Raw genomic sequence first — 25072 nt, forward strand, 5'->3', positions numbered from 1 at the left:
GACAATTTAAGCAATTGTCTCATAAACCTGAAAAAATCAGGTGACTCAACGGGAATCGAACCCTTGAAATTTGGCAAAACAGCAAAGTATTTTTCATGATCACTATTTAATTTTTCTGATGATCATTATAATTTCTAAACTAAATTATTTCAGATTTACATTTAAACGAGCTTTGATCATATGAAAAGATATTTATCATAACCAGTACGCATGACACATGAACCAATTTTAACATTCATGTAATTATATAATTAAAGATATGTTGGTTACATTCTGTTTGTATTTGATAATACAATGCTACTAGTGATTGCTATATAGCACACCTTGCAGAAGATAATAGTCAAGTGAAATGCCTAATAAACATTTATGGCATTAAGCTGTCCTTAACTGCAAACTTTCACTCTGATAATTTTTGCTTAATCTTTGGCAGAAAAAAATTTTGAGTTTTTTCTCAAAAGGTGAATTTGCTGGCACTGATGTGGAGATGGGTAAAGAGTTACAATAAACTTGCATGGTTTGAAGTCTGAGCTTTTCTATATCTATGAACTGTCACTTGTAGTGCCAAATTTCTAACTTAAATCATTACATAGAGGTTTGAGGTTTGAATGGGGGTCTCTAGGGGGGTCTATGCCTGACAACTTGGTAGAAATTTTTAAAGACTATATCTGTTTTTGAATAGCATTATTATAAAATAAATTTTACGTTCCTAGACATGCTAATGAGCCATATATTTGGCATGATAATGAGCCGAAATATTTGGCAAAACATTCAAGTATTGTTCACTTCATTTTTTTTTGAAAAAAACGTAAGCAAAATGTGTTGTTTTTACGCAAAAACGATGCCCACAAAATACATTTTGTAATGCTCTAAGACGCTGAAAATGGCATTTTTAAGGCTCTGAATTTCAAAATTTCTCAGGGGAGAATGCCTCAGAGCCCCCCAGGTGCGGAGCGCCTCCGACGTTTTATGACTGATGTTTGAAAAATCCTAGATCCTTCCTGCTTCATTTAATTTCAAACACCGCACTGCATAAAACATTCATAAAAGATGAGTATTCTTCCCCATTTGTCGGGTTGGATACAGCACTGACCTGTGCGTTTATGAAAGATCTGGGGTGTTTATATTTATATACCCATTTATGTCCCTTATGCCAGACTGTTTTCTTTCAAATGGATAAGCACACCGCCCAGTAAGCGTTCTATGGACGGCCTTGTTTCCATAAGATGTTGAACAAGTAAGGAGTGTATCATCTCACACTATGCCAACATCACGACACTGTCGCAACACTTTCCCATCTACGATCATAGGGTTATTAGTTTCGTGTTCTAATTTCTACAATTACGCGTAATTGACATGTAATTCCATCTCTAATCAATATGTCAGTTTTCGACCACAGCCAAGTATAGATACTACCTATTTCGCTAGGAACGCTGACCAAATAAAGACTCTGCAAAGTTTTGCAATATGTGAATGTCATTCACAAATAAAGTCCAAGAAGTTTCACAACAAAACTTCATGTTAAAATAATCTGAATTCCAAAAAAATGTTTGGAATACAGCAGATCTGAACTTTCGAACCAGATACCTCAGGGAATACGAACTTCAACATCCTACAGTTTCTTTGGCTAAGGTTTTTTCATCCACCTTTATCTAATTTGTAATTAGTATCAAATTTGTAAGTTTTGATTATTTGTTTGATTAATTAAGGTAGTTAGAAATTCAATTTGTAACTTGTATATTTTTAATTCCAAATAGTCAACACAAACCATTTGGAAAACAGCATTTGCTGAAAAAGCTAATGAGTACGAAATAAAGTTAATCGTCATCATGAGGAAACTTGGTTTTAAATCAAATCAACAAACTAAATGTTTGGATAAACAACAATTTATTTCACAGTATTAATAAATCATAAAACTACAAAACATAATAATTTGGCCACATGAAGACTTACAATCAATACATCACCAAAATTTTCTCTATAAAACTCAACATCCACAGTAAAACAGAGCTGCATGCCAGGACATCCCATCGCCTAAAATATTATATAAGAACGCTAAAATACACGTAGAAAACAATAAATTTTCATGTGGGCCCGAAGCATCTGCCATGTAAGCAGCAGGGTAACTCATGTGCTCCACACGAGAAGAAAATAAAATTCAAACATCTGGACATTTTACGCGTTACGCATGAACTCTCGATGCCCATAGCACGCATTTCCCACGTGCACACCAGATATTCTAACGTGAACACAACATTTTTCGCGTAGTTACGTATGATGAGGCGATTGTTTCATCTGTTCCCACCACCATCCGCGTCCCATCATTGCTTTATCGTGAATTGCTGGATTTGCGAGGCCTAAACCCGGCATCATGTTGTATTTCGGTAGCGGGGGATTCACCCCCATCATGGGAGCCGTGTTTACCATGGGTATTTTCCGATGGTTGAGGTTCGGTGAGCCCATGTTACCCGGAGGTGGTTCCATCATCATTCCTCGTCCGTGTGCTGGATTCATGGTTCCAAAATGCGCAGGTAATTTTGCAAACATGTGAGCGGCATCCGGCATCGACACACGTGGCGCCATTAGAGGAGGCGGATTCATTTCTCCGGCGTGCGTGAGAGCTGCATCCACCACCTGTCCACGTTTCTTTCTTCGTTGCGGTTTTGGGGAGAAATTTCCAGCGTGATCAATAAATTCGTTCGGAAGATTCATGTTTGGCGAATGGTTTGCAGTCAACGGTCGATAACCTACGAACGCAATGAAAACAATTTACGTGACCAACGGTTATTTGATCAAATTATACATGGGTGATGACGAGAAAAGATTTTCCAGTTTTAGCCAATGGCAATGGGTTGTAGATATCACGTGCATGGACAAACAAGAGAACTACTAAACACACAAATTCACGAATTCGTGTATAGATGCTTTCTTGAGTGTTCTTACGGCAAATTGACCATAAAATTCCAAAACTTTCGAGACAATAGCTACATCATAAAATCACATCATTAATATAGATACACATGTCTCACTAAAAAAACATACAAGAACTCTAGGATTTACTAGGACCTTATCAACATACATAATATAAATCCTAACACGGTTTTTATATGCACATGAAAAACTTGTGACCTGGACGAGATTTGAACTCAATTATCAACATACAGGGTTATCAAGATCTTGCGAATGCTTTTCGAATTAAAGGACGCTTCGACTTTTCAAAACTTCATTAAGGACATTGGAGTTCTTGTATGTTAAATGTATTAAGATATTAAGCTAGCGAAATTCGGTGAAATTTGAGAAGCTTCGTTTTACCTGCTGTGCGATCGAAATCTTTGTCGACTGTGTCTGGTGCCCAGGAAACACCGCGGCCTTGAGGGGTATGACGAGACCCTCGACCGCGAAGACTAGATTTATATTCCCCAATATCCACACTTGATCTACCACCAACAACTACTTGTTGATTAGGATTGTAACCGCGACCAGCTCGGTTACCTGGCAACAAAAGTATTCAATATGTTACACATGTAATGAAACTACACATGACGGTGTCTGTTTTTAAGAATGAACACCATACAATGAGAACAATCCTCGGCGATAAATGAACATAAAAATCTGTATTTGTATCTAACAGACACGGGACCCACCTTGAAACTTCGCTACCGGTACCCCTGCAACCTGTAGCGTCCCCCCCAATCCGGACACGGGTCTCTTGCTTCCTCGACCGCGCAACCTGTTGTGATTGTTCATGGTGTTGCTATACGGCAGAGGCGGCGCGCTTCGGAGGTGAGGCGGAACATTACCGAAGAATGGCGAAGGTAAAAGACTCATTGTTGACGCATTCCTGTTCAAAGGTAGACGATTCAACACAAATTCTTGTCCCAGTCCTTCCATTATACACCATTTCATACGCTCCAGTTTTTCCATGCGAGAGTGCTGCAGAATGAATCATTCAAAATCATTTATTTTCATAGTCTTTAGAAAACTAGAATGCCATATGGCGCGAAGCTAGAGTTCAATATTTCCCCATTCTCAGCAAGTGTTTTCTATAAGCTTAGCCATTCAACTGTAAAAGCTAGGAAAGTTGATGATAAAATGTGATCACAAGTGATTGAAAAATATATTTCACAGAACATGTACCCATATGTCACTGCCGTACAATACAGTCCTACTTATGTAAATTAAAAACGCGGGTTAAGACTGGCACTGGTTTATATTTCAACATCAAACCGTTGAAAGGGAGAAAGTCTATAAGTTACGTGTCAAACAAGTTGGGGGACGTACAGAACTTTCAATTGAAAAACGACAATACACTTATTTTCATTCGCCAATTATACCTATCCTTGTATTTTTGAGAGATGAGGGTTAGCATGTGAAACAAGAGACGATAATACAAGCGCATTTTTTTCAAGAAAAAATCTTGTTTTGCTGGACAAGAGAAAATCAGGCAGAAGATATTTTCCAGCACTTACATTGCCATCACAAAGATCTAGAAGAGTTGCCGTCTCGCTGGTGGCCACATTCAGTTTACTCTGAAACAGTTTACCGTCGAAATAGTTCCATGGGCAAACTAGATCCCAGGGAATTGGTGAACCACACGCATCGTTAGCAAAGATGGCCGCTTCAACGCCGCGCATGAAGATGGTGGCCAAAGTGACACCGCGCACATCCAACTTGCTCACTTTGATTTGACTAAGGTTCGTAACATTACACTCGGTAGTGAGTTGCGGAGATAGAGCTTGCGCTAAAAACGCCTCTAACTCCTCGGCAAACAGGATGGACTGACTGCCCTGCTTCTGAATGAGATATCTGAAAGCATAAAAAAACCAAGATATAATTCATAAAGTCATCAAACATTATTGAATTGGAAATTACACTGGAGACGTTATACACGAAGCACACGTGGACAAAATTCGCGTATGGAGCAGAATCGGAAGAATTTACGACTGAATTCAAGGATTTTATGTATTTTGACAACACAAAATTTCTTCCAACTACCTTAAAATACAACACAGTATAACACATCTTTGTGGTACCATGGTCGTTTTCGTCATACTTGACGAGTCACACAGCATACACGATAAGAAAGCTTTGAGTCGATTCGTGTTATCGCTTGACTCGGTACCAAGCCACAGTTGCTTGCACGCCGGTACGTCCCATTTAAGACTAATCGGTTCGACCATCTCTGGCTTTTCTAGTTTTTTCGTACCGTAAATGCACCACTCTCGAATCGAGGGAGGTGGAGTGCGCGGTTGCTCAGCTCCAGCGGAATCGTACAACTTTTTGTCCAATAATATTCCGTATACGCGCTGACGTATACCTCGGTAGAGTAGAGGTGTAGGAAGGCGACCTTTCGTGTTCTCGTCTTCTAAAGCAGTCCCAATTTTTATCTCACCTTTGCAGAGAACCTTGGTAAAAAAATGATGATAGTATTTGGTAGCCAACAGATAACTCACAGCCTACAGAAACTTCCAACGCCATTGAGAAACTGATAAATGGAATACTGTATGTGAGCTGGGAAGTCAGAAGACAATTATTTTCAAAATCTATTTTGTAGATGAACAGTGAGTAGCGTATAACAGCTCCACCAACAACTATGTACCAATTTTAGACAAGTAAATGCCCGGGGCAACATAGCTGCAAGAATTGAACTGAAAATAGTTCTAAGGTTATAAAGTCTCGTATTCCCAAGAAATTATAAACATACAAAATATACTATACCTGATAAACCATGTCCATCATTTGACCAGCCTGGTGACGTTTTTTCGCAGTTGCAAGAACTTCCGGTGATATGAAAGCGTAAAAGGCGGACATTGATTTCTCGCTTTTATCTAAAAATTACAATAACACTTGTGACGACGAAAAAGGGGGGGGGTGCCTGACCCATTTGCTGTGTTGCTATGGAAACTTATTTGTCTCAGTGAAAACTATAGACGGATAAAGGAAGATGTAGTTTGAGAGCTGGCATTTCGATGATAATAAAAGCAAATACAAACCATTATTGGGCGACGTTTGCCTTTTTGCGATGGGGGGTATCTTGGCTGCTGCTGATATAGGTCTTGCGGACTCAGAATAATCAGAAAGTGATTGTGATTGACTATCATCATCTTCATGAACATCGTTACTTCGAAAGCCAGAGTCATCATCCTCTCCTGTTGGCTCCACATCTACCTGTATGATCGAGGTTCACGATAAGCTTGAAGTATGAGAAAACTATTACAGACATGATCAATCAAAAGAACAAATAATTACAGTTGTGTTCATCGCCACTGATGGTATGGACGTATCGGAAGAGGTGGGGAATACAATGGGACTAGAAGCGGCATCAAAGGCTTTAGGAGTTTCTGGAGTGCTAGCGTTGGTTGCTGGAAGGGTAACCTCGGTGGGAGTGCTAGGTGTTCCAGGTGCAGAAAAGGTTTGAGTGGGACTTAAAACATTATCTGTTTCCTCTGTTTCCTTCAAATCCAGTTCTTTCAGCTGCAATTGCTGAACATCGGCCACTAGCTTTTCAACATCTGGTTCGGAGCTTGATGGTGAAATGCCATTGGATATCTGAAGAAACAAGGTTCGGGTCATGATTGAAATTAGTATGAATTAAACATCAAGGTTGATGGTCAAAAAGGATCAATTTTATATTGCCTGTTATCATAGTTGACTAGTAATGTCATAACTGACAAGACTTCAAGCATAGTTTTCTGTTGAAAGGCAAAGTCTAAAGCCTAGTTGTCTGTTCAAATGCAAAGACTAAAGCTTGGTTTTCATTTAATAGTTTCAACAATCTTTGTTGCTTCTTTCATCCTCTTTGAATGTTTCAGCAATGATTGAGAAATTTAATGATTATGTGAAAACCAAAAGGAAGAAAATTACAGAATTTGATAACATTTACAATGAGAAATACTTGAGATTGGGAAAGAACCATTCATGTTGAAGTACACCCACACATGAACCATTTTGGCATGTGAAGAGTAAACTTGAACTGGAAATCATTACTAGGTAAGTTATGCAAATGATTTGATAATGTAAAAATATAAATTAATGTATGAATATATTTCATTTTATGCATTATTCTTACTCCAACAAACCTTATTTGATGCCTTTAACAAATCACCTGACATGTACTGATGTTGTTGCCAGTGCTGCCAACGCTTCTGATAGTTGGACTCGCTGGTTCCATTGCTTTGTGACAACATAATGTCTGACCGAGCAACATTTGGTGCAACTGGGTAAAGTCTATCTGTATCTATTTCATCATTTTGTAGAGCTATGAGCAAATGAACAATGGTTAATCAAAGATAATATCCTGAGCAAATGGTGCTTGCGTCTCATACCCAAATCTATCAAGAGCATACATATTATGTGAATATGCTTTAGTGGCCCTTTATTCAATATTTTGACGATATGTTTCTATTCACATATAACGCTGGAAAAGCTAATACATTATGAAGTTGTACTATTAGGTTTACCTTCATCTGATTCAAGCTTCGAATAATGTTGAATGGATTTTTGAAGACGTGTATGAAGGTCTGCAACAGTAGGCTCCTCAGAATTGAAAACTTGCTTCATGATCAGGTCTAAATCGCAGGGATCTACCAAGTCTCTCACGTACTTAGCCACACTTCGGACAACCACATCATATGGAGGTAATATAAACTGCTTACCAACTTGCGCCTGTAAAGTCATGATAATAGCAGTTTCTTCAGACAGGTTGAAGTGCTTATGATATGAATTTCTCACACCATTTTTTGTTAGCTTAATGAATATTGAGAAGTTTACAAGTACATTGATGTATTTTTTAATAATTAGTCTCACAGTAATACTCTACGCTCATAGCCAGCCATGTAGAGAATCATTTTTGGAGCACCCAAAAATGGTAGCATTCGAGGTGAAAATAAAATGTCTCCTTCTATTACGAGATATCGTTTATCAATGCCAAAGCATAATAGACCAAGAAATGAAGAAGAAATAACAAGGGTTAAGTTAAAGAAAGATGTTATTTCACATTTGGTTTGTAAGAAAACAATCCCTAAACTCTGTTTCAAAAATCGGAAGTTCAACACCAAAATCAAACACAAGCATGCACAGCATTTCGGAGAAACTATTCTTTAGACAATTATAAATTGCATGAAAGTTATAAAATGTCAACTCCAAAAGTCATCGTTGAGGGCAAACTTTTTGCTCAATCTGACAGTATAAAGAGATGTCACAAAGCTAAAAGTAATTGCCATGTTGAGAATGTGTACTGGTCATTATGATGTCAAATTGATAAGTAAACATGGCAGCTAAAAAGGTTTGCACAGAAAGTACAAAAAAGAGCAACTTCTGACGGCTGTGAAATCTGTATGAAAAGATCAATTGCAATTCTGTTGGCAGAAAAAGTACTTGCCAATGTAATTTTCTGCAAACAGTTTACAAAGAATTCACGTTGAAAGTCACAATATCGATTGTCAAAATAAAGAGCACAATCACAACAATACAGGTCAACGATCACGATCTCATTTCAAATGCAAACAAAACCAATTTAATAATGTACCTGTAATTTAGCCAGTGGATGATCGGGGCCAAGCAAGGACCAGTGAAATTGTGCAAGCCATTCCTCAGGTAGATAAGAGTTACCGAGAAGTGTTGAAAACAGCGCCAACCGTGTGCGATCCAGCTCAAGCTCGTCGAATATGACATTAGTGTTGAACTTCACGGTGTTTACACCAGTTTTCTTCACGATTTTTAAATGCGACGAGGAATAATAGGAAGAGGCATTTAGCAACAGAAAATCAGAATGATGCCCCAGTATGCCCACACACAAGTACTTCTTGCAATAGTTCACGATCGCCTTATGCACATCCCCTATCGTGGTGCAGACAACCACATCTCGGCAACGAAAAGCCAGACGAAGGCACGTGGGTAAGCTTTTCGGTGCAAAAAAGTGTCGTTTTGGTGGAAATGTCGACGTATTACGAACATGGGATAGAATCTGACGAACCACCTGACGGCCCTCTTCCTCCTCTTGTATCCAACTTTGCATTTTAGTTGACTCTTGTTCGCCATCAAAGAATACAACGGGCTCGATATTGTATTGACGAAATGCTTTCACAAAAACCTCGACATTCCTCAGCACTTCGTTCCATTGTCCGCCACACACCCAGTCCATGTTGGCCGCATAGAAATGCTTCAAACAGCTCATAACATCGACGATAAGAACAGAAGGAGCACTCGACATTTTACTGCTGTTTTGAGCGAGTTCTTTAAAGTCTACGGTCTCCATCGACTCGCCGGAACATTGTGTTTCAACGAACGATTGTAGGCCTTGGATACCCATTTTGGCGAACGATTTCCGACGGCAAACGAAAATCGAATAAGCACTACATTCTCTTCGCGAGAATCCTAGTAAAAATCACGGCGCAATTCACACAAAGACGTTTTTAAAACCACGTGTAAAATTTCACCGCGACCTGAGCGCCATGTTGAAATCTTATTCTTTGTTCATCTGGAAGGCTGCATGCCCGCGCGTGGGTTATATAATTATTTTCAAACGAAAAGACAAAGAAAATTTATACGAGGAAAACAATCTGACGTATTTTATTACAATACTATCATAACTTTTCTTTATACCTTTAATAATTCAAGATTGTAAGGCATTTAAACGTTTGCCTGATGAAGACAACATACAAGAACATGTTTGTAGATGTAGATCGTCCAGGTTGGTATAGTCCTGAAAAGGACTGTTTTTGTTGTTGTTGACTGACGTTTCGACAACCTTAGCAGTAGTCATCTTCAGAGCCTAATGAGGAGCAAACGTCAGGTTAGCCGTATTTTTTATCTGTCAAAAACAGTCCAACCTTGACGATCTACATCTATAAACCTATAACGATACTCCCGGGCTCAAACCATTTACTTTATACAAGAACATGTGTGTAAGAATAGTGGCATATTGACTGGGTGATTTGTTGGCACGATTTAATGAAACACAATTAGCAGATTGGAAATTGCCCTTTTATCTCTGAAAATAAGCTCGAAAATGTGTATTGTGTAATTAGTATGCTCATCTTTTTGCATAAATTATATTAAAAGACCTCGGTGTATACTCCATCCGCCTGTTTGAGAGAAGTTTACGTGTAAGACTAAAACAGCTTGAGACTTTATTGTATCTCTATAAACTACTGAGCTTAACGGAAAAAAAAGTTTTTGGAGTTTTGATTGCTGAATTCATGGCTTTTTTACAAACGTCATGTTTCACGTGAGCTTAAACAAACACACAGGATTAAATTATTGCAGTCGGAAATGGTCGGAAAGCATCCTTAGGAAACAGTTTCTAATTTCGCCTTCTTTTGATGGATGGATGTCTGTCTGTTTGTTTTTATGGAAATATCAACATTGTCTGGCTATTTCCCTATGGCTATTTCTCTTATTTCTTCGAAGAATAATCTGTTGTTATAAGTCATTGTACGCGAAACAGAATGGTAAGTATTTTAATAGAGAATCATGTCTGCCATTATTGCTTGAAGATACTGATATTGTTGAAATGTACGTAGTTTTCTGGTTAAACACAACAACAACATTACTAGGGTAAAATGTTTAGCACTTAGATATTGTCTTTGTCAAAAATCTCAAGAAATCGTGTTTTAAATCTCTGTTAATTTAAACTACAAAAATAAATTCTTTTGTAAAATAAATTTATCTTGCGTTCACACGTGTACAACATACAAACCTTAACTAGCGTTTGCTTCTGTCGCACGTGATAAACGAATGACTCGACAAGTAGCAATTTAGCCGTGTGTCAAAATCAACGAAGGCTTTGTCTCTTGATTTATGCCGAGTAGTTATTTTTGCAACGCAAAATTACTTTCCGTTGCTCTAAATTCCGATGATCAACTAAATAAGTTTTGTTTTGTTAGATGGAATTCGTGGAAGCAGACTATCGTAGTGGTAGCGACAGTGATGTTGATGTGGATACAGACAAGGCTTTACAAGAAACCAGCCATGGTCAGGACTTGCTGCCACAATGCAATGGGAAAAGTGAGAAGAATCGTACATCAAAACGCAAGCGAACAGAAGGGGGAAGGAGACGTATAAGAAAGATTTTGAGCGAAGAACAGTTAGACGCAGAAACATTGAGTGCTCAAAAGGAAGAACAGGAGAGACTACGTCGTTTAGAGCTGCAAAAGAGCTTGAATTTGGTACCTACTTCTCAATCCTCGCCACCACCATCTTCCCTTAGCAACCAGCCATCTGGCTCAGGCATTAATGGGTTAGCAACACCAGCTCATGTGGATATGTCTAGTAATGAGCCAAATAATGTAATTCTAATCAATGACAGTGATGACGACTGCAGTTTTACCGAGGGTTCTAACCATTTGTCTGATTGTGTTGTGATTTCCGACTCGGAGTCGGAATTAGAGGAGGATGAGAACAATCCCGAACCCGAGAATAGTGGTTGTCATACCAATGATGAGGTGAACCAGCCTGACGGCAATGGTCACGTGTTGGTGAATGTGAATCATCCTCCGAGCGAACCAGATATCTTTTTACCAATGCACCTCTCCATCCTAGTTAAACCACACCAGGTATAGCAAAGTCATCAAGGTTTGCGAAATCATTTTACTTCAGTACAATAGTATCACCTTGGGCAGCCAACTATGGTTCAGGTTTAAAATGAAAATAATTTAATCTTTGTGCCAGAGGGACCATAAATTTGTTGCACTCATTAGTCATACTTGCATCGGTCTTTAGATCGGAGATTTGCCTGGGTTTTTCTTAAGATACGTATCTACTGTATTTGTTTTTCTGACAACAAAACCAGACATGATGTCACTCATTTGTAATTGAGCAAAATGCATAAAGGGTGAACTCCTATTAATTTAGGGTACATAAAGTATGCTAGTTTTCAAATGCCTTTTCAATGCATGGTCAATTTGATAGTGAGAAAGGCAGCTATCTCACAGCACTTGGGTGTGGTGGTGTAGCTAAATGTCATTTTACTTCCCAAAAGCGACAGCTAATAATTTTTGTAAGGGGTTGGTATCTCATGGTTGCAGATTTGCTTGATTCGAACTGTTAATCCTCTTCTCTAGATTGGCGGAATTCGTTTCTTGTATGATAATTTGGTCGAATCCTTGTCGCGTTTCCAAGTGAGTCCCGGATTTGGTTGTATTCTCGCGCACTCGATGGGCCTCGGCAAAACGCTACAACTTGTCTGTTTTATCGACATATTCCTGCGATACACCGAAGCGAAGAAGGTGCTTTGCATCGTGCCGATGAACACGCTACAAAACTGGAACAGCGAGTTCAATAAGTGGCTTCCGGAAACGTCGTCCAAGACGCAAAGAGAAAAGTCGAAGATGCCAGAGGATGAGAAGGAACCCGAAGACTCCGATGATGAAAATTCCGGAAGAACGTTTCAAGTGTTCGTGTTGAGTGAAAACATGAAAACAACCGTTGCTCGGTCCAATTTGATTGGTGAGTTTTTATAGTGAAATTTTTGCGTCAGCGAATCAGAACGAAGGGTTTCTTAAAGTTTCCCTTCCAGTAAAAAAGCCCACTTCACAACCGTCACAACAAGAGGACGATTTGACCGAATTGGAAAATTTATCACTGATACGTTGCAAATCAAACTTGGTTTTTATGACTCCAACAAAAATCTTCGCTGGTGTTTTAAGGTGAATGCTTTTTTCAGGAAAATGGTCGAACGAAGGTGGTGTTTTGATCATGGGTTATGAAATGTATCGAATTCTTGCCATGTATACTCCATCCATGGTGAACAATACCAAATTGACGGCGAGCAAGCGAAGAAAAACGAACGTGACCGAAGTTATCGATCTGGAAGAAGAGGAACGGAACATGGATTTACTGCTTGGTACGTAGCGTACTTTTTTTCACAGCTGTAAGCTATCTTCTTAAGCTATCTTTTTTTTGTCTAAGCTATCTTGTTAAGCTATCTTTTGTTCTTGTCTAAGCTATCTTTTTTTTCAAAGCGTTGGGGTGTTTTCTTGTTATAGTATACAAAGCAATGAGTCGTTTTTCTGTCAAAGCATTGAGTTATGTTGTGTTCTTGATGTTGTAGCAAGAAGTCAAGATCAACACTGACTATTTTATGTAATAATATATAGGTTATTATATGTAATAATTTTGCTTCTTAATGCATGTAATATTTTTAACCTGCATGCATTCATAATATAGCATATAACAATTTATTGTAATGTGATGAAATTTCTTAAATTTTTAACCAAAAGCCCTCTTGAAAAACAGGTGCTCTGAAGAGCCACCGGCTTTGTATAATTTAAAAAATAATGATTATAACAACAGTCCTTATCAGGACTCTACCAACATTGACGATCTACATCTACAAACATGTAACAATACTCGCGGGTTGAAACCATTCACTTTATGGCGAGTAGTTGTTGTTGTTTTTGGTGGTGGTAGTCACTCTATCCATTGTTTTAGAAATTCAATCATCGTTGTGCAAACCTGGGCCGGATTTAATCGTTTGCGACGAAGGACATCGAATAAAGAACAGTCAAGCCAACACCTCGCAGGCGTTAAAGAAGGTCCACACTAGGTATGAGAACTTTCAAAACTACCGTACTGAACTTTGTAATTGGCCCATCTCATTTCGTCAAATTTGTACGGGAGAGCTTTTCCGAGTATGACGTTTGGTAACTTCCAAAAGAGGGACAATGTTACCATCTATGCGAATTTTTTACCAGATTCGCTCTGATTGGCTTAAACACTCTCCCTTCTTTTGAACTTTGCAACATAGTCGAAGCTCATCAGACCAGATCTAGTAAAAATATTGCGTATATGACCCTTGGGGGAGGGAATGCAATCGAGCTCATACTACGCTTCTGTTACTTTGCGTATATTTAACTGGAATGTAAAGGGAGTGCGCATGCGTTGATTTTTTATGTTCGTTGTAAAGATTGCTATTTTGTTTTAATACAACGTAGCTTTTTGTCCGTGATTAATTGATTTTGCTGTTTTGAGTGTTTTCGTCTATTGAATCAAAATCCACAATCCTGTCGTCTCTGCTTTATAGCTACGTAATAAACCCTTTCGATTCTAGATTTTGTTTCCAGTCAAAAGCCGTACTAATTTCTTAAATCAATTTCATCTCATATTAGACGTCGCGTTGTGTTGACCGGTTATCCGTTACAGAACAACTTGATGGAGTACTGGTGCATGGTTGATTTCGTGCGGCCAAATTTTCTTGGAACAAAACATGAATTCTCGAACATGTTCGAGAGACCAATCATCAACGGACAATGTGTTGATAGTACGGCATCTGTAAGTAGCGAAGATCGATGTTTCTGTCCCCGTGTAGGCGGCGGAACACGTTTCGCGATTGTGAGAGGTTCACATGTAATATAGTTAGGTAGTGTGCCCATGTTGGGATGAGTCGCCGCCATTTTTCACGTTGTCTTAGACGGAACATCACGTTTGCTGAATTTATATTATCTTATAGACAGGGGCCGGTTGCACGAAGCTAGGATGGCGTTATCCATTGCGTAGCAAGTTTTTTTTAACTTTTATAAAATCGTTTAAAAAGCAAAAAGTATAAGATTCGAACTGAACAATCACTGAAATAAACATTGTTTCAACGATTACGAAATTTCATCGTCGTAAGAAAAATATAAACACCTTTTTTACAAGTTTAAAAATTTTTGCTATCCAACGGATAACGCTATCCAGGCTTCGTGCAACCGGCCCCAGGACTGTACTAAGGTAGATAATTTGAGGGCTGATGTTTGATGTTCATTTATCATGACATGCCGAATTAGCTCCAGCTTAAATTTCATGTTTGTAGATGTAGACCGTCCAGGTTAGTGGAGTCCTAAAAAATGGACCGTTGCTGTTGGTGTTGACTGACATTTAAAAAATCTGACGGCAGTCTTATTCAAAGTTAGTGAGGAGTAACTTGCACTCGTAGTCTTCGCTTGAGTCTAAAGATGGCAACTGCTAAGGTTGTCGAAACGTCAGTCAACACCAGCACCGACAGTCTGTATCGGTAATCCTTCAGATCTTGACCATCTACATATGCAAACTTGCTTGGAACGGTACTCCCTGGTTCAAGTCGTCCAAGTCATGCATAAATTGCGTCAAAGAACGTGAAAAGATGTTATCCTGCATCGGTTTTTGGCCGGTCATTGTCCTTTATTTAGTGAATACGCGCCCTCCCCCCTCCCCCGACACAGCCCTGCTTCTACAGAGACTGATTATAGGTCTTCTTCATTTCACGTTGCTCAGTTTCTGCCATATTTTGTAGGATATCAAGTTGATGCGCTTTAGGGCGCACGTGCTGCACAGCTTACTGGAAGGCTTTGTTCAAAGGTGCGAGCTAAGTTTTTAAAGTAGAACTTTCTCGCGATATTTTTTGCAATGTTTCACCGTAAAATTCGACTGTCTTGCTTTTACGCATCTTGATGGATTTCGTTGTTTTTCTGCATTTTTCCAGGCGCAGCGAGGCCGTGTTGACAAAAACTTTACCAGAAAAAGATGAATATGTGATACCAATCAGGATGACTTCGATTCAAACATCGTTGTACAAGGCTTTTGTTTCATCCGTGAAAAACTATCTTGGCTTCATCAATCCAATCAGAGCTTTCAGCATGTCGATAAAGGTACGACTTATTGAGCTGTGGTCGAGATTCTTGATGTTTCTACGAATGGTTTATGTTGTTTTTTGGCTAAATCTTCATCGCGCCATTGATGTTAATTTAAATCTTAATCGATCATCAGTGTTTAATGTTAATCTTTGTTCTCATATTGGTGCTGACCGAAGTTCGATTAACTTTAGACAATTATGATTTGAAATGTTTATCATTCACGGCAAAGAATGTGGTATGATAATATGAATACTTCCCGAAGTTCGGGTGAATTTCAAGATGGCACGTGCAACAAAATTCGATGGAACTGGTTCATATTTCCTGCGTGGCTCACCACTGTAGCCACAATTGCAAATTTTTCCACTTGATCTGGTCTGATGAGCTTGCACTCTCTCACCAGCTTTATATAATTGCAAAATTCGGAACAGGGGGGGTGTTTAAGCTCGTTCTACCAGATGTGGTAAAAACCTGCATATACGTAAATAGTCACACTGCTTCTCACTCCCCCCTTTTTTTATGATGTACAAAATAGGGGGGAAGACATTGCTTTTCGCTTGTTACACGCTATCCAATTTCATACTATTTCCTAAGTAGTAAGTCAATTTTCTGAGCTCTGATGTTCTATTTTTCTCATATTTGATACATTGTCATTTGTTACAGATTTGGAATCATCCAGATATTCTTCACAATCATCTCGAAAGTAAAAAAGAAGCGAACACAAACGACTCGTCAATGGTCAGTATGACGAAATAAACTCTTCTATTCTAAGGGGCTGTTCGCATGAGCCCGGTAGCCGGGAATTCGGCGAAGTGTCGAATCATTTTGGCTAATGGAAAAGATTAAATATTTCACAACAAAAAACTTATTCGAGCAATTTCTCTGTGCTCTGACTTTGCGAATTCACAAAACCTTTAAAATGAAAACGAATAATTTAGCCTCATTTCAAAATTACAACTAAAATGACTTATGACGCTGAAGAGAAGGTTGTAAGTTTTGCGCTTAACATTTTTACTCCTTTCAATGACTCAAAATTATTTCACGCATCGCTGAATCCCGGTTACCGGGGTTGTGTGAACAGCCCCTAAATACCCTCCAGTATAAATGCGGACTTCTTCCAATTATATATTTTACATTGAATTACCGAAACTTGACGAAAGACCAGTTGCGTTTTTTTTGCGATAAGTGTATTTTTAAACTTTGAGCGAAGCCGAGACGACTGTTCAGAAACGGTGTAACGGGGGCGGGCGGAGGGAAAGATTTGCAGGTGATAACTTGTGACTACGAAGGGTAATCTGCTGCATGTATTACACATATACCCTTTCATTATTCACTGATTCCTGACTCATATGAAATACATAGAAAACCCACTAACGAAGGAGTTCAGGAAGGTTCGCGTGACGTGACAATAAAGCTTACCTTTTTACTACCGCTGACCAATATGTTTACATAGACTGCGTGTGATCCTGATCTCGACATTGGTGTTAACATGAACAAAAAGGCGAAACAATCGCCCAAGACCGAGACTCGAGTCCAGGCTGTTAGCTGCTCGTCAGATGTCAGTCTTTCTCCCGTTGATACAAAAGTCGTTGCTGGTCCAAGTGACTGGGTATGTTCATGTGTAAGATGTATTGTCGAAGGCATTTTTCTTGTTTTCTAGCAAATTCGTGCTATATGTAATATCAATTTAAATTTAAAAATTCAATGCCTTATATGTATTTGAATTTATAAAGATGTGTTTGAAAGTGCTAGAATTCGAATTTTTTTGATTGAATTTTTGTATACATGTCATTGCATTTCTTTTCAAAAGTGGATTTGAAATTGTATCGTGATGATGTTTTCAATGTTTTCTTATTCAAGTCTAGTTTTTCACGCAATTCAAGGTCTTTGTCGTCTTTAGATTTTTGAAAATACGTCCTTGAAAATCCTTGTAAAAGACATTACTTAAATTTCATTACTTTAGCATTGTACCAAACTTTGTACTTCTCATCGTAACTTTTGTATGCCGTTCTTTATTTCTCTTTATATCAGACGTGTGCACAATAGTCTGTTTAGGGTTTTCAACACTTTGCAATATGATGAGTTTCGGCTAGTCGTGGATGTTGTTCGGTTATGTTGTTATTCAAAATACTGATATGAAAACGTTGGGGCTCCATGTTTATATTGGATCAACTAAAACATGAATTCAAATGTCTCGCCTAGTTGAATTCGCAGTTTATTTCATAGAACATGAAGAAGGACATGTAAAAAGACTTATGAAAACACATGTAAAATAACATGTAACTAGGCATGTAACAAGACATGTAAAACAACATGTAACAAGGCATGTAACAATACATGTAAAACAACATGTAACAAGGCATGTATCAAGCCATGTATCAAGCCATGTAAAACAACATGTAACAAGGCATGTAACAACACATGTAAAACAACATGTAACAAGACATGTAAAACAACATGTAAAAAAGCGTATAAAAACACATGTAAAACAACATGTAACAAGGCGTGTTACAAGACATGTAAAGTCACATGGAAATGAGTTTTAGAACTTCGTTTGCCACTTTAATTGACTATTGACTAGTTTTCAAAGCTCATTTGTTATCGTTAAAGGTGTGCAACCTGCTGGACGAATACGAAACAGGCGTGTTGCAGAATGGTGCAAAAATGGTGGTTCTCGTGGAAATTATCGAGAAATCTGTTCAACTTGGCGACAAGATACTCGTTTTCAGGTGAGACTTCACTCTCAAAAAAATCGACATGAGCTTTCTGAAGTTACTGAAACAACATTCTGGGTGTGTTTAATGACCATTCGCGATTGATTGGATGGTCGCTTGTCAAATGTATTTCGAAATTGTTGTGAAGAAAACGCGTGAAAATTATTTTTGTAATTATTCTTATAAAAAATATTTTTCGTCTACACAGAGTTTCCTAGAAGGGCTTTGTGTAGATTATCAGTTTCGCTTACTTTTCAAGAAATTTGAGGTTTTTGTAAGATTGGTCCTGGACAAAAGCACATTTTTGTTGTATTTTCCTGTGTGTGTAGCTACGAACACTGAATATGCGAACGTGACAACATGTGGTTTAAGCGTATACGTGTCCATGCCTGAGTTGATACAATGAGTATTATTTTGAAAGTACTTGATCAATGTAGTTCAACCAATGTTGGTTTAACCAATTGAAAAGAATTTTAATGAAGTTTTTTTGTTTGTAACACCAAAAAGTTTGCCACTACCATTGTCGTGTTGATGCCTAAGGATCGAATGAGTGAAAATGACTTACATGTTCTGTTTCAGTCAAAGTTTGTCGACGTTGAGTATGATTGAAGTTTTTTTGAAAAAGCGAGCTGTTCCTCCATTGCCATCTCCATTCATTTTTCAATCCGAACATTGGGAAAGAAATAAGAACTATTACAGTAAGATTGAAATATATATATTATGCATGGTTGTCATTTTTCCTATCTGTGCTCTTGCCGCGCTCGCTTTTGTTCAACTTATTCTTTATCGATATTTAAGCAAAGACAAATCTTGAGTTGGCAAGCTCTGTCTATTTCACAAGATAGCCAGCTGAAAAACGATTATAGGATTTATAGGATAACATTTTCATGGATTCTTGAACCGTTTGGTTACGTGTTCTCTCTTACAATATCCTTACCGTTTCAATTTGTTTTCCTGCTGTTGTTTGCTTCCATTTTGGAAATCAATCTTCATCGAATATCTCCATACAACGAGACCGCGAAATCAATGTTGTAGAGTTTTTTCATTTCCCCCCAAAACTTTATTTTTCATTTTGTTTTCCCCAGGACTGGATGGTGGCACTTCCTCGCAAGAGCGCGAGAAATTGATCACAGCATTTAACGCAACGTCCAACAATTCTGTGTTCGTGTTTTTGTTGTCGACAAGGTTAGAAAAAACAGCATTTTACGTCTATGAAATGACCCACCGGGCCAGGACATCAATTTAATATCGACAATATTTTTCTTGTTTTTTTCCCACGCATGTACGAAAGGTATTTTTTATCGTTTTCCGTGTTGTGAAATTATTGACAAGACAAAACAATAATGAATGAACGTGTTAACAGCATGTCTTTACATAGCGTTTTCATCTTCATTTTTTGGTTTGGTTTTGTAGGGCTTGTAGTCTTGGAGTCAATTTAATTGGCGCCAACAGAGTGGTCATATTCGATGCGTCTTGGAACCCTTGCCACGATGCACAAGCCGTTTGCAGGTCTTAACAGATGGAGAGAATCCTTGAACAAACTTTATGGACTAACACAAAACATGGTATCTCGTTTCTATTCAGTATTTCTTTTTATTTAACAGGGTCTATAGATACGGTCAAACAAAGAAATGCTTTATATATCGTTTGGTTTGTTATGGTGCGTTTGAGAAACGCATGTACGAACGTCAGATTACGAAGGAAGGAATGTCCGGTAAGTAGTGCCTACTCCTCTCTATTTCTTTCGGTCGTTAATCTATTAGCGACTATAAATTAGCCAATTCCTCTATTGGTTGGTTAATTGCTCGTCAATTCATTTGTCTTAATTTAAGTTTCCCATTTTTGATATTTTAGATCGTGTCATCGACGAGTTGAATCCCGAAGCAAATTTGACAAAACAAGAAGTGTTGAATCTTTTTCGCGATACGGTAATGACTATGCACGGCCCTAGAGGTTAAGCCAACAGTTATGATCATCCACTAACCTACAAGTTAAGTTTGTAGTAATGACCATCCACTAACCTGCAGATTAATTTTACTGTAATGACCAGCCACTAACCTGCAGATTAATCCTATGGTAATGACCATCCACTAACCTACAAGTTAAGTCTATAATAATGACCATCCACTAACCTGCAGGTTAATCTTACTGTAATGACCATCCACTAACCTACAAGTTAAGTCTATAATAATGACCATCCACTAACCTGCAGGTTAATCTTACTGTAATGACCAGCCACTAACCTGCAAGTTAATTTTACTGTAATGATCATCCACTAACCTGCAGATTAATCTTATTCTAATGACCATCCACTAACCTACAAGTTAATCTTACAGGAATGACCAGCCACTATAACCTGCAAGTTAAGCGTGTAGTAATAACAATCCACTAATGTGCAGGCTAATCCTACGGTATTGACTAACCGCTGACTTGCAGTTTAGCCCTAGAATGTACAATTGAAAGTCATTGGATGATAGATATCGTTCCAAAGCTTCCCTGTTTGTAAATTAGATTAGATCGGACGTTGGAACTTAGAGCAAAATGATCCTTAAATTGATTGATGAAATATTTAGTAAAATCCTTGACAACTTTTGTTTCAATGCAGTTTCATGTTTATTTTGAAAGGAAAATCCATCATCTTTGGGATGTCATGTTTTTCAGTCAAAGTTATTTACTGTGGAATTGTATTTAATTTAAACACGTTGTATTGTCCCAAGGAGGAGAGCGATGGCAAAGACGAAGCTATTGATATTCCACCAAATCATTACCCGGACCTTGTATTGAATCACTTGTGTGCCACTTGTCCCAAGAGGATATGTGAGGTAATATAATGTTGAATATTGTCGCCTTGAAGGACAGTTTGGAACTCGTAAAGTCATCACGGCTTAGCATTTAGCAAAATTTCATAGTCCTGTTTTAAGTCGGTTCACTTCGCGTTTCCCTCATTTGTAAAAATGCATCTGTTCAAGGAAATCATCATTTGTGAAGAACTGTTCATTTATCCAGTTGATTTCAGTTAACTTTTCTTCTTTAGTAACATGTTTCAAGTATTTTTTATCCCGTCGTTGTTTTCTCAGATACCATTCAAACATAAAAAACAGTCGGCGCACAAACCTAGGAATATGTTGACCAAAGCTGAAAAACGCGAAGCCAAAAAAGGTTTGTCGTTTGTTGTTGATTATTTTTTCAATTATCGAAAAGTTTGGAAGTATAAATGGATGTCTCGCCTTACCTAAGAACATGTGCCATTTATTTACTTAAAGAAGATACTATCACTGTTTTCTACCCGTTTGAACTCAATACATTGGGCAGTGTATCTCGGTGTGAGGCTCTTTTTTCGATCCCGAAGAATAAATAATACCTATATTTCTGGTTACATTTCTCTGTTAAGAAAAAAGAATTGTCTCGTACAATGTAACGATTGATTTTTATTTATTTATACAGGATATGAACGTGAAAAGCGAGCTATTGATTTTGCTAATAGTCGTTGCAGTAATTTATCTTCTTCGATTCAAGACAGGTGAGTTGAATTTGTCGTTCGTTGTTTATTTCATCGAGAAGTTTATGTGCGGACAGATAATGAGAAAAAAATTACATCCTGAAATGATATAGCGCATGTCAACTTGTGATTAACGAACAAACTGATACGAGAACAGTCTTCGCTCTGCCCGAGATATAAACATGTGCCTTGGTTATATGTAAAACATTTTACGACTAATCTCCTAAATATTTTTGCAATGTTTGCTTTTGTATGGAGGCGTATAAGCTCATCGCAATTAGTCATTCGAAGTCAGCTAAACGCTACTTTGCGCATTCAATCCTCGAAGCACTGACATAAAACTTAGAAACCATGCATGTTTAAGGAATACTATTCTAAGGTTTTCCTGAAAGTATGATGTGAGCTATTTGTCAAAGTTGATTTGGATCACAGTACCTCTTTATAATGGACATTTCATTCATCGTATAGAGAGCAAGCTCATAAAGCGATAGTCGATCGTCCCGTTGGTCATGTAAAACCTATACAAAATCTTGAAACATCTTCAACGTCTCTTATTCGTCCTATGGGGTCTGGTATCTATGGTAATGGTCCATCCACAGCTAACCTTTTCCGTCCCAACTTACCATCGATAAGCCATCTCGCGGGTATGACGATTCCTCCTATTTTGAACAACAGGTGAGTACGGTGGGGGTTTGGGTAGTGGCATAGCCTGCCTTCGGGTTTGGTTGGGCGCGGTGGGGGGTCAGATAGTGGCATAGCCTGCCTTCGAATTTGGTTGGGTGCGTTGGGGGTTTGGGTAGTGGCATAGCCTGCCTGCCGGTTTGATCGTGTTGTATAGATTTCATCTCAGATCATCAACAGTATTTACACCGCAGAGCTCAACGGACAATAACCGGTTAAACATTGATTGGCCAAATTTTTACCTTGCCGGTCATTTTGAACGACTACATTTTCAGGTTATCCACAACAATTATGAGTTGGTTTTCTTTTCCATGTTTTTTTGAAAGATTGAATGAAAAACCGTGTTTGCTTTTGTTTTTATTTGCTTTCATACAGTATCGTTTGGCTCGTGTATCAACTTCTAAATCTATATTTGCATGTCGGCCAATTTTGCCTTACGAGGATTTGCCCAAAAGCAGAATAATGGGGAAATGTAGTACAAGGCTTTTAAAAATCTTGTTTGGAAAGTGCTTTCAAACGTTTTACAGAAAAACAGTATCCTAATTTTGAAATTCAAATATCGTTTGAAGCTATATATATTGCTAGTACAAAAGACATGAATAACTTGTCTCAATTATGTGCTTTGTGTGTCTTCATGAACAACTCAAGGTTTTTCCACTCGGGTCAATTTCGCTCGCTGTCACCCTTTCCGTTGAACCACACCATACCATATGGACATCCTGGAATGACGTACGGAGCTTCAATGACGGCCGTGTCAAGACCGCGAAGCGTGGATGTAATGACTTCCGAACCTCAAACGTTATGTGATGTGTCCATTGCACCTGTGGTGTCCGCTGATACCAATCATAGAAGTATCGCAGGCCTTCCCGACACTAAACTGGTTCCAATCAACAGCAGTCAAACTGGCGTCACTTTAAATAGTTCTTGTCATGATTCGGGTAAAATCAGTTCGAACAACACAGTGCAGAACAGTGCAGTAACAGAACCGAAAATTCGTGACTTCTCAAATGCGCTGTGATGATTTGTTGTTGATACAGCTCCTTCGGGTTCAGCCATTTATGCATTCGCAGTTATTCGTTGAAATATGTAGAAAAGCAGACAGAGGATGTCGGAAACAATTGTATTTCCCTTAAAGAAGAATAACAGAAAACGCTCGAACCAGCTTGAACAATGGTTCAAAATCAGATATGTATTTATGAAATGTATATATTACAATTTTGTGAAATATATTATCCATCCACGAGACAAAAAGATAAGTTATTGACAACTGTGTTCATACAACAAGTCCAAAAGACTCTTAGGTGTAGTCTTCTCAATGAAAGAGAGTAACTGGGCACTGAAATGAAGGGGGGAAGCTCTAGCTTTCATCATACACTTTGATTGAGGTGCTTTCGTTGTATGGTGAGTATTTAGGATAGCCTTCTCAATGAAAAAGTCTTCCAACACCGAAACAGAGAGAAACTTTTCCAGCATACGCTTTAACTGGAATTCGTCGGATGGAGATTTTTTGTTTCGCGAATTTGATTCTTGGGCGACATCAAATCATTTCGTCTTTGTCTTCAAGGAGGCTGTACAAACGAGAACAACATCAACGATAGACAGTTGATTTGACAAGTTTGTGTCATTTAACGACTCTTTGTGATATCCAATTCACCTTGTTAAAATACTTGTAATGTCTTAGATCTTGGATGTCTTCAGTCAAAACATAGGTGGGATGTTTTCGGTGGAAAATATTTCTTGCGATAGATTTTCATGTTTTGTTCCTTTGTTAAAACAGAGCTATTCTTAGTGCTTGCATGAAGTATCCTCGAGTTTGAAATTGAGCTACTATTCAAAATACCCATTTACTTTTAATTTGGAGTGCTTTACACCAAGGAGTGGTGTTGAAAAAAGTTGGAAAAGGGTTCAATTTGGTTTGTTATTTCTGAGCACAACGAGGTACATATATGCCTGTATTGACGACCTAGCATTGAGCGTGCTAAATTCATGACCGTTGATTAAAGATATGAGATAAAAATGAAGCGAAATGGTGATGCAATGCAATGATTAAAATAAATTCCTAAATCATTTTAAATTAGTCTTTGAAATACAATCACCAATCCATCTATATCATCTATTAAGAAATAAAAGATGTTTATGTGTTTGCACAGGCTTATGCAAAACGAAGAGACCTTTGAGAGAATTCAAGAGCAGATCAGTGCAAGCCCGAGACCGAAGGTCGAGGGTTGCACATGCTCGTTGCACATGCGTCTCCAAGGTTTGCCTAAGCCAGTGCAAACACGAAAAAAATCTTTTATTTTTTTTATAAAATAACGATAATGTGAAACAGACAAACATTTTAATTTTCCTCTAAAATGAATTTCATGCTTGATTTGTAAATTCTCTTTGACTGATTGATTGTTTTGATTGATTTGATTGGTTGAGCTCAGATGTGTTTTGCACAGGCTAATGCAAACACAGCTCTAGACCAATCAGCTCACGCGTTTAATTGTGTTTATTTTATAAACACCTATCATATATCCTTGTAAAAAAATCGGAAACAAGCAAAGTTTCTTAGAAATAAAGCCGTAGCGAGCCAGAAACCCAACCTTTTG

General features: G+C 38.2%; 2 protein-coding genes across 4 annotated transcripts; one reads left to right on the forward strand and one right to left on the reverse strand.

The window, feature by feature from the left end:
* Positions 1-1867: 1867 nt before the first annotated feature.
* LOC124434681 (constitutive coactivator of PPAR-gamma-like protein 1) lies at positions 1868-9455 on the reverse strand. Its single transcript, XM_046984565.1, has 11 exons — positions 8525-9455; positions 7458-7662; positions 7077-7255; positions 6247-6546; positions 5991-6165; positions 5716-5825; positions 4993-5402; positions 4467-4803; positions 3642-3930; positions 3310-3489; positions 1868-2744 (listed from the first exon to the last, which is right to left on the reverse strand). Exons 1-11 carry the CDS (start codon positions 9305-9307, stop codon positions 2266-2268), a joined length of 3447 nt encoding a protein of 1148 aa, XP_046840521.1. The 5' UTR covers positions 9308-9455; the 3' UTR covers positions 1868-2265.
* Positions 9456-10329: 874 nt separating this feature from the next.
* LOC124434559 (helicase ARIP4-like) lies at positions 10330-23734 on the forward strand. Of its 3 annotated transcripts, none has more exons than XM_046984440.1 (21): positions 10330-10448; positions 10884-11552; positions 12060-12444; positions 12662-12841; positions 13429-13543; positions 14106-14268; positions 15248-15312; positions 15437-15602; positions 16248-16322; positions 17038-17193; positions 18195-18313; positions 18878-18996; positions 19384-19483; positions 19712-19807; positions 19903-20012; positions 20153-20226; positions 21016-21120; positions 21376-21457; positions 21743-21818; positions 22266-22472; positions 23127-23734. In XM_046984440.1, the coding sequence occupies exons 1-21, from the start codon at positions 10446-10448 to the stop codon at positions 23494-23496; spliced, it is 3435 nt and encodes a 1144-aa protein (XP_046840396.1). In that variant the 5' UTR covers positions 10330-10445; the 3' UTR covers positions 23497-23734. The 3 variants fall into 3 exon arrangements, with proteins under 3 accessions (XP_046840396.1, XP_046840397.1, XP_046840398.1); XM_046984441.1 differs by having other exon boundaries at positions 21019-21120; XM_046984442.1 differs by lacking the exon at positions 17038-17193.
* The last annotated feature ends 1338 nt before the right edge of the window (positions 23735-25072 follow it).

Source organism: Xenia sp. Carnegie-2017, unplaced genomic scaffold, assembly GCF_021976095.1.
Source record: "Xenia sp. Carnegie-2017 unplaced genomic scaffold, XeniaSp_v1 HiC_scaffold_14, whole genome shotgun sequence".
Classification (NCBI taxonomy): Eukaryota; Metazoa; Cnidaria; class Anthozoa; order Malacalcyonacea; family Xeniidae; genus Xenia; species Xenia sp. Carnegie-2017.

Bases quoted from the DNA above. Each gene is read 5' to 3' on its own strand.
- LOC124434559 (XM_046984440.1), top strand. The intron at 12,445-12,661 runs GTGAGTTTTTAT...TGCTTTTTTCAG, and splicing joins TGCTCGGTCCAATTTGATTG to GAAAATGGTCGAACGAAGGT. The intron at 15,603-16,247 runs GTACGACTTATT...CATTTGTTACAG, and splicing joins CTTTCAGCATGTCGATAAAG to ATTTGGAATCATCCAGATAT.
- LOC124434681 (XM_046984565.1), bottom strand. From the start codon at position 9,307: ATGGGTATCCAAGGCCTACAATCGTTCGTTGAAACACAATGTTCCGGC. The intron at 7,256-7,457 runs GTAAACCTAATA...ATTTGCTCATAG, and splicing joins GAAGCTTGAATCAGATGAAG to CTCTACAAAATGATGAAATA. The intron at 3,931-4,466 runs GTAAGTGCTGGA...TTCATTCTGCAG, and splicing joins TAGATCTTTGTGATGGCAAT to CACTCTCGCATGGAAAAACT.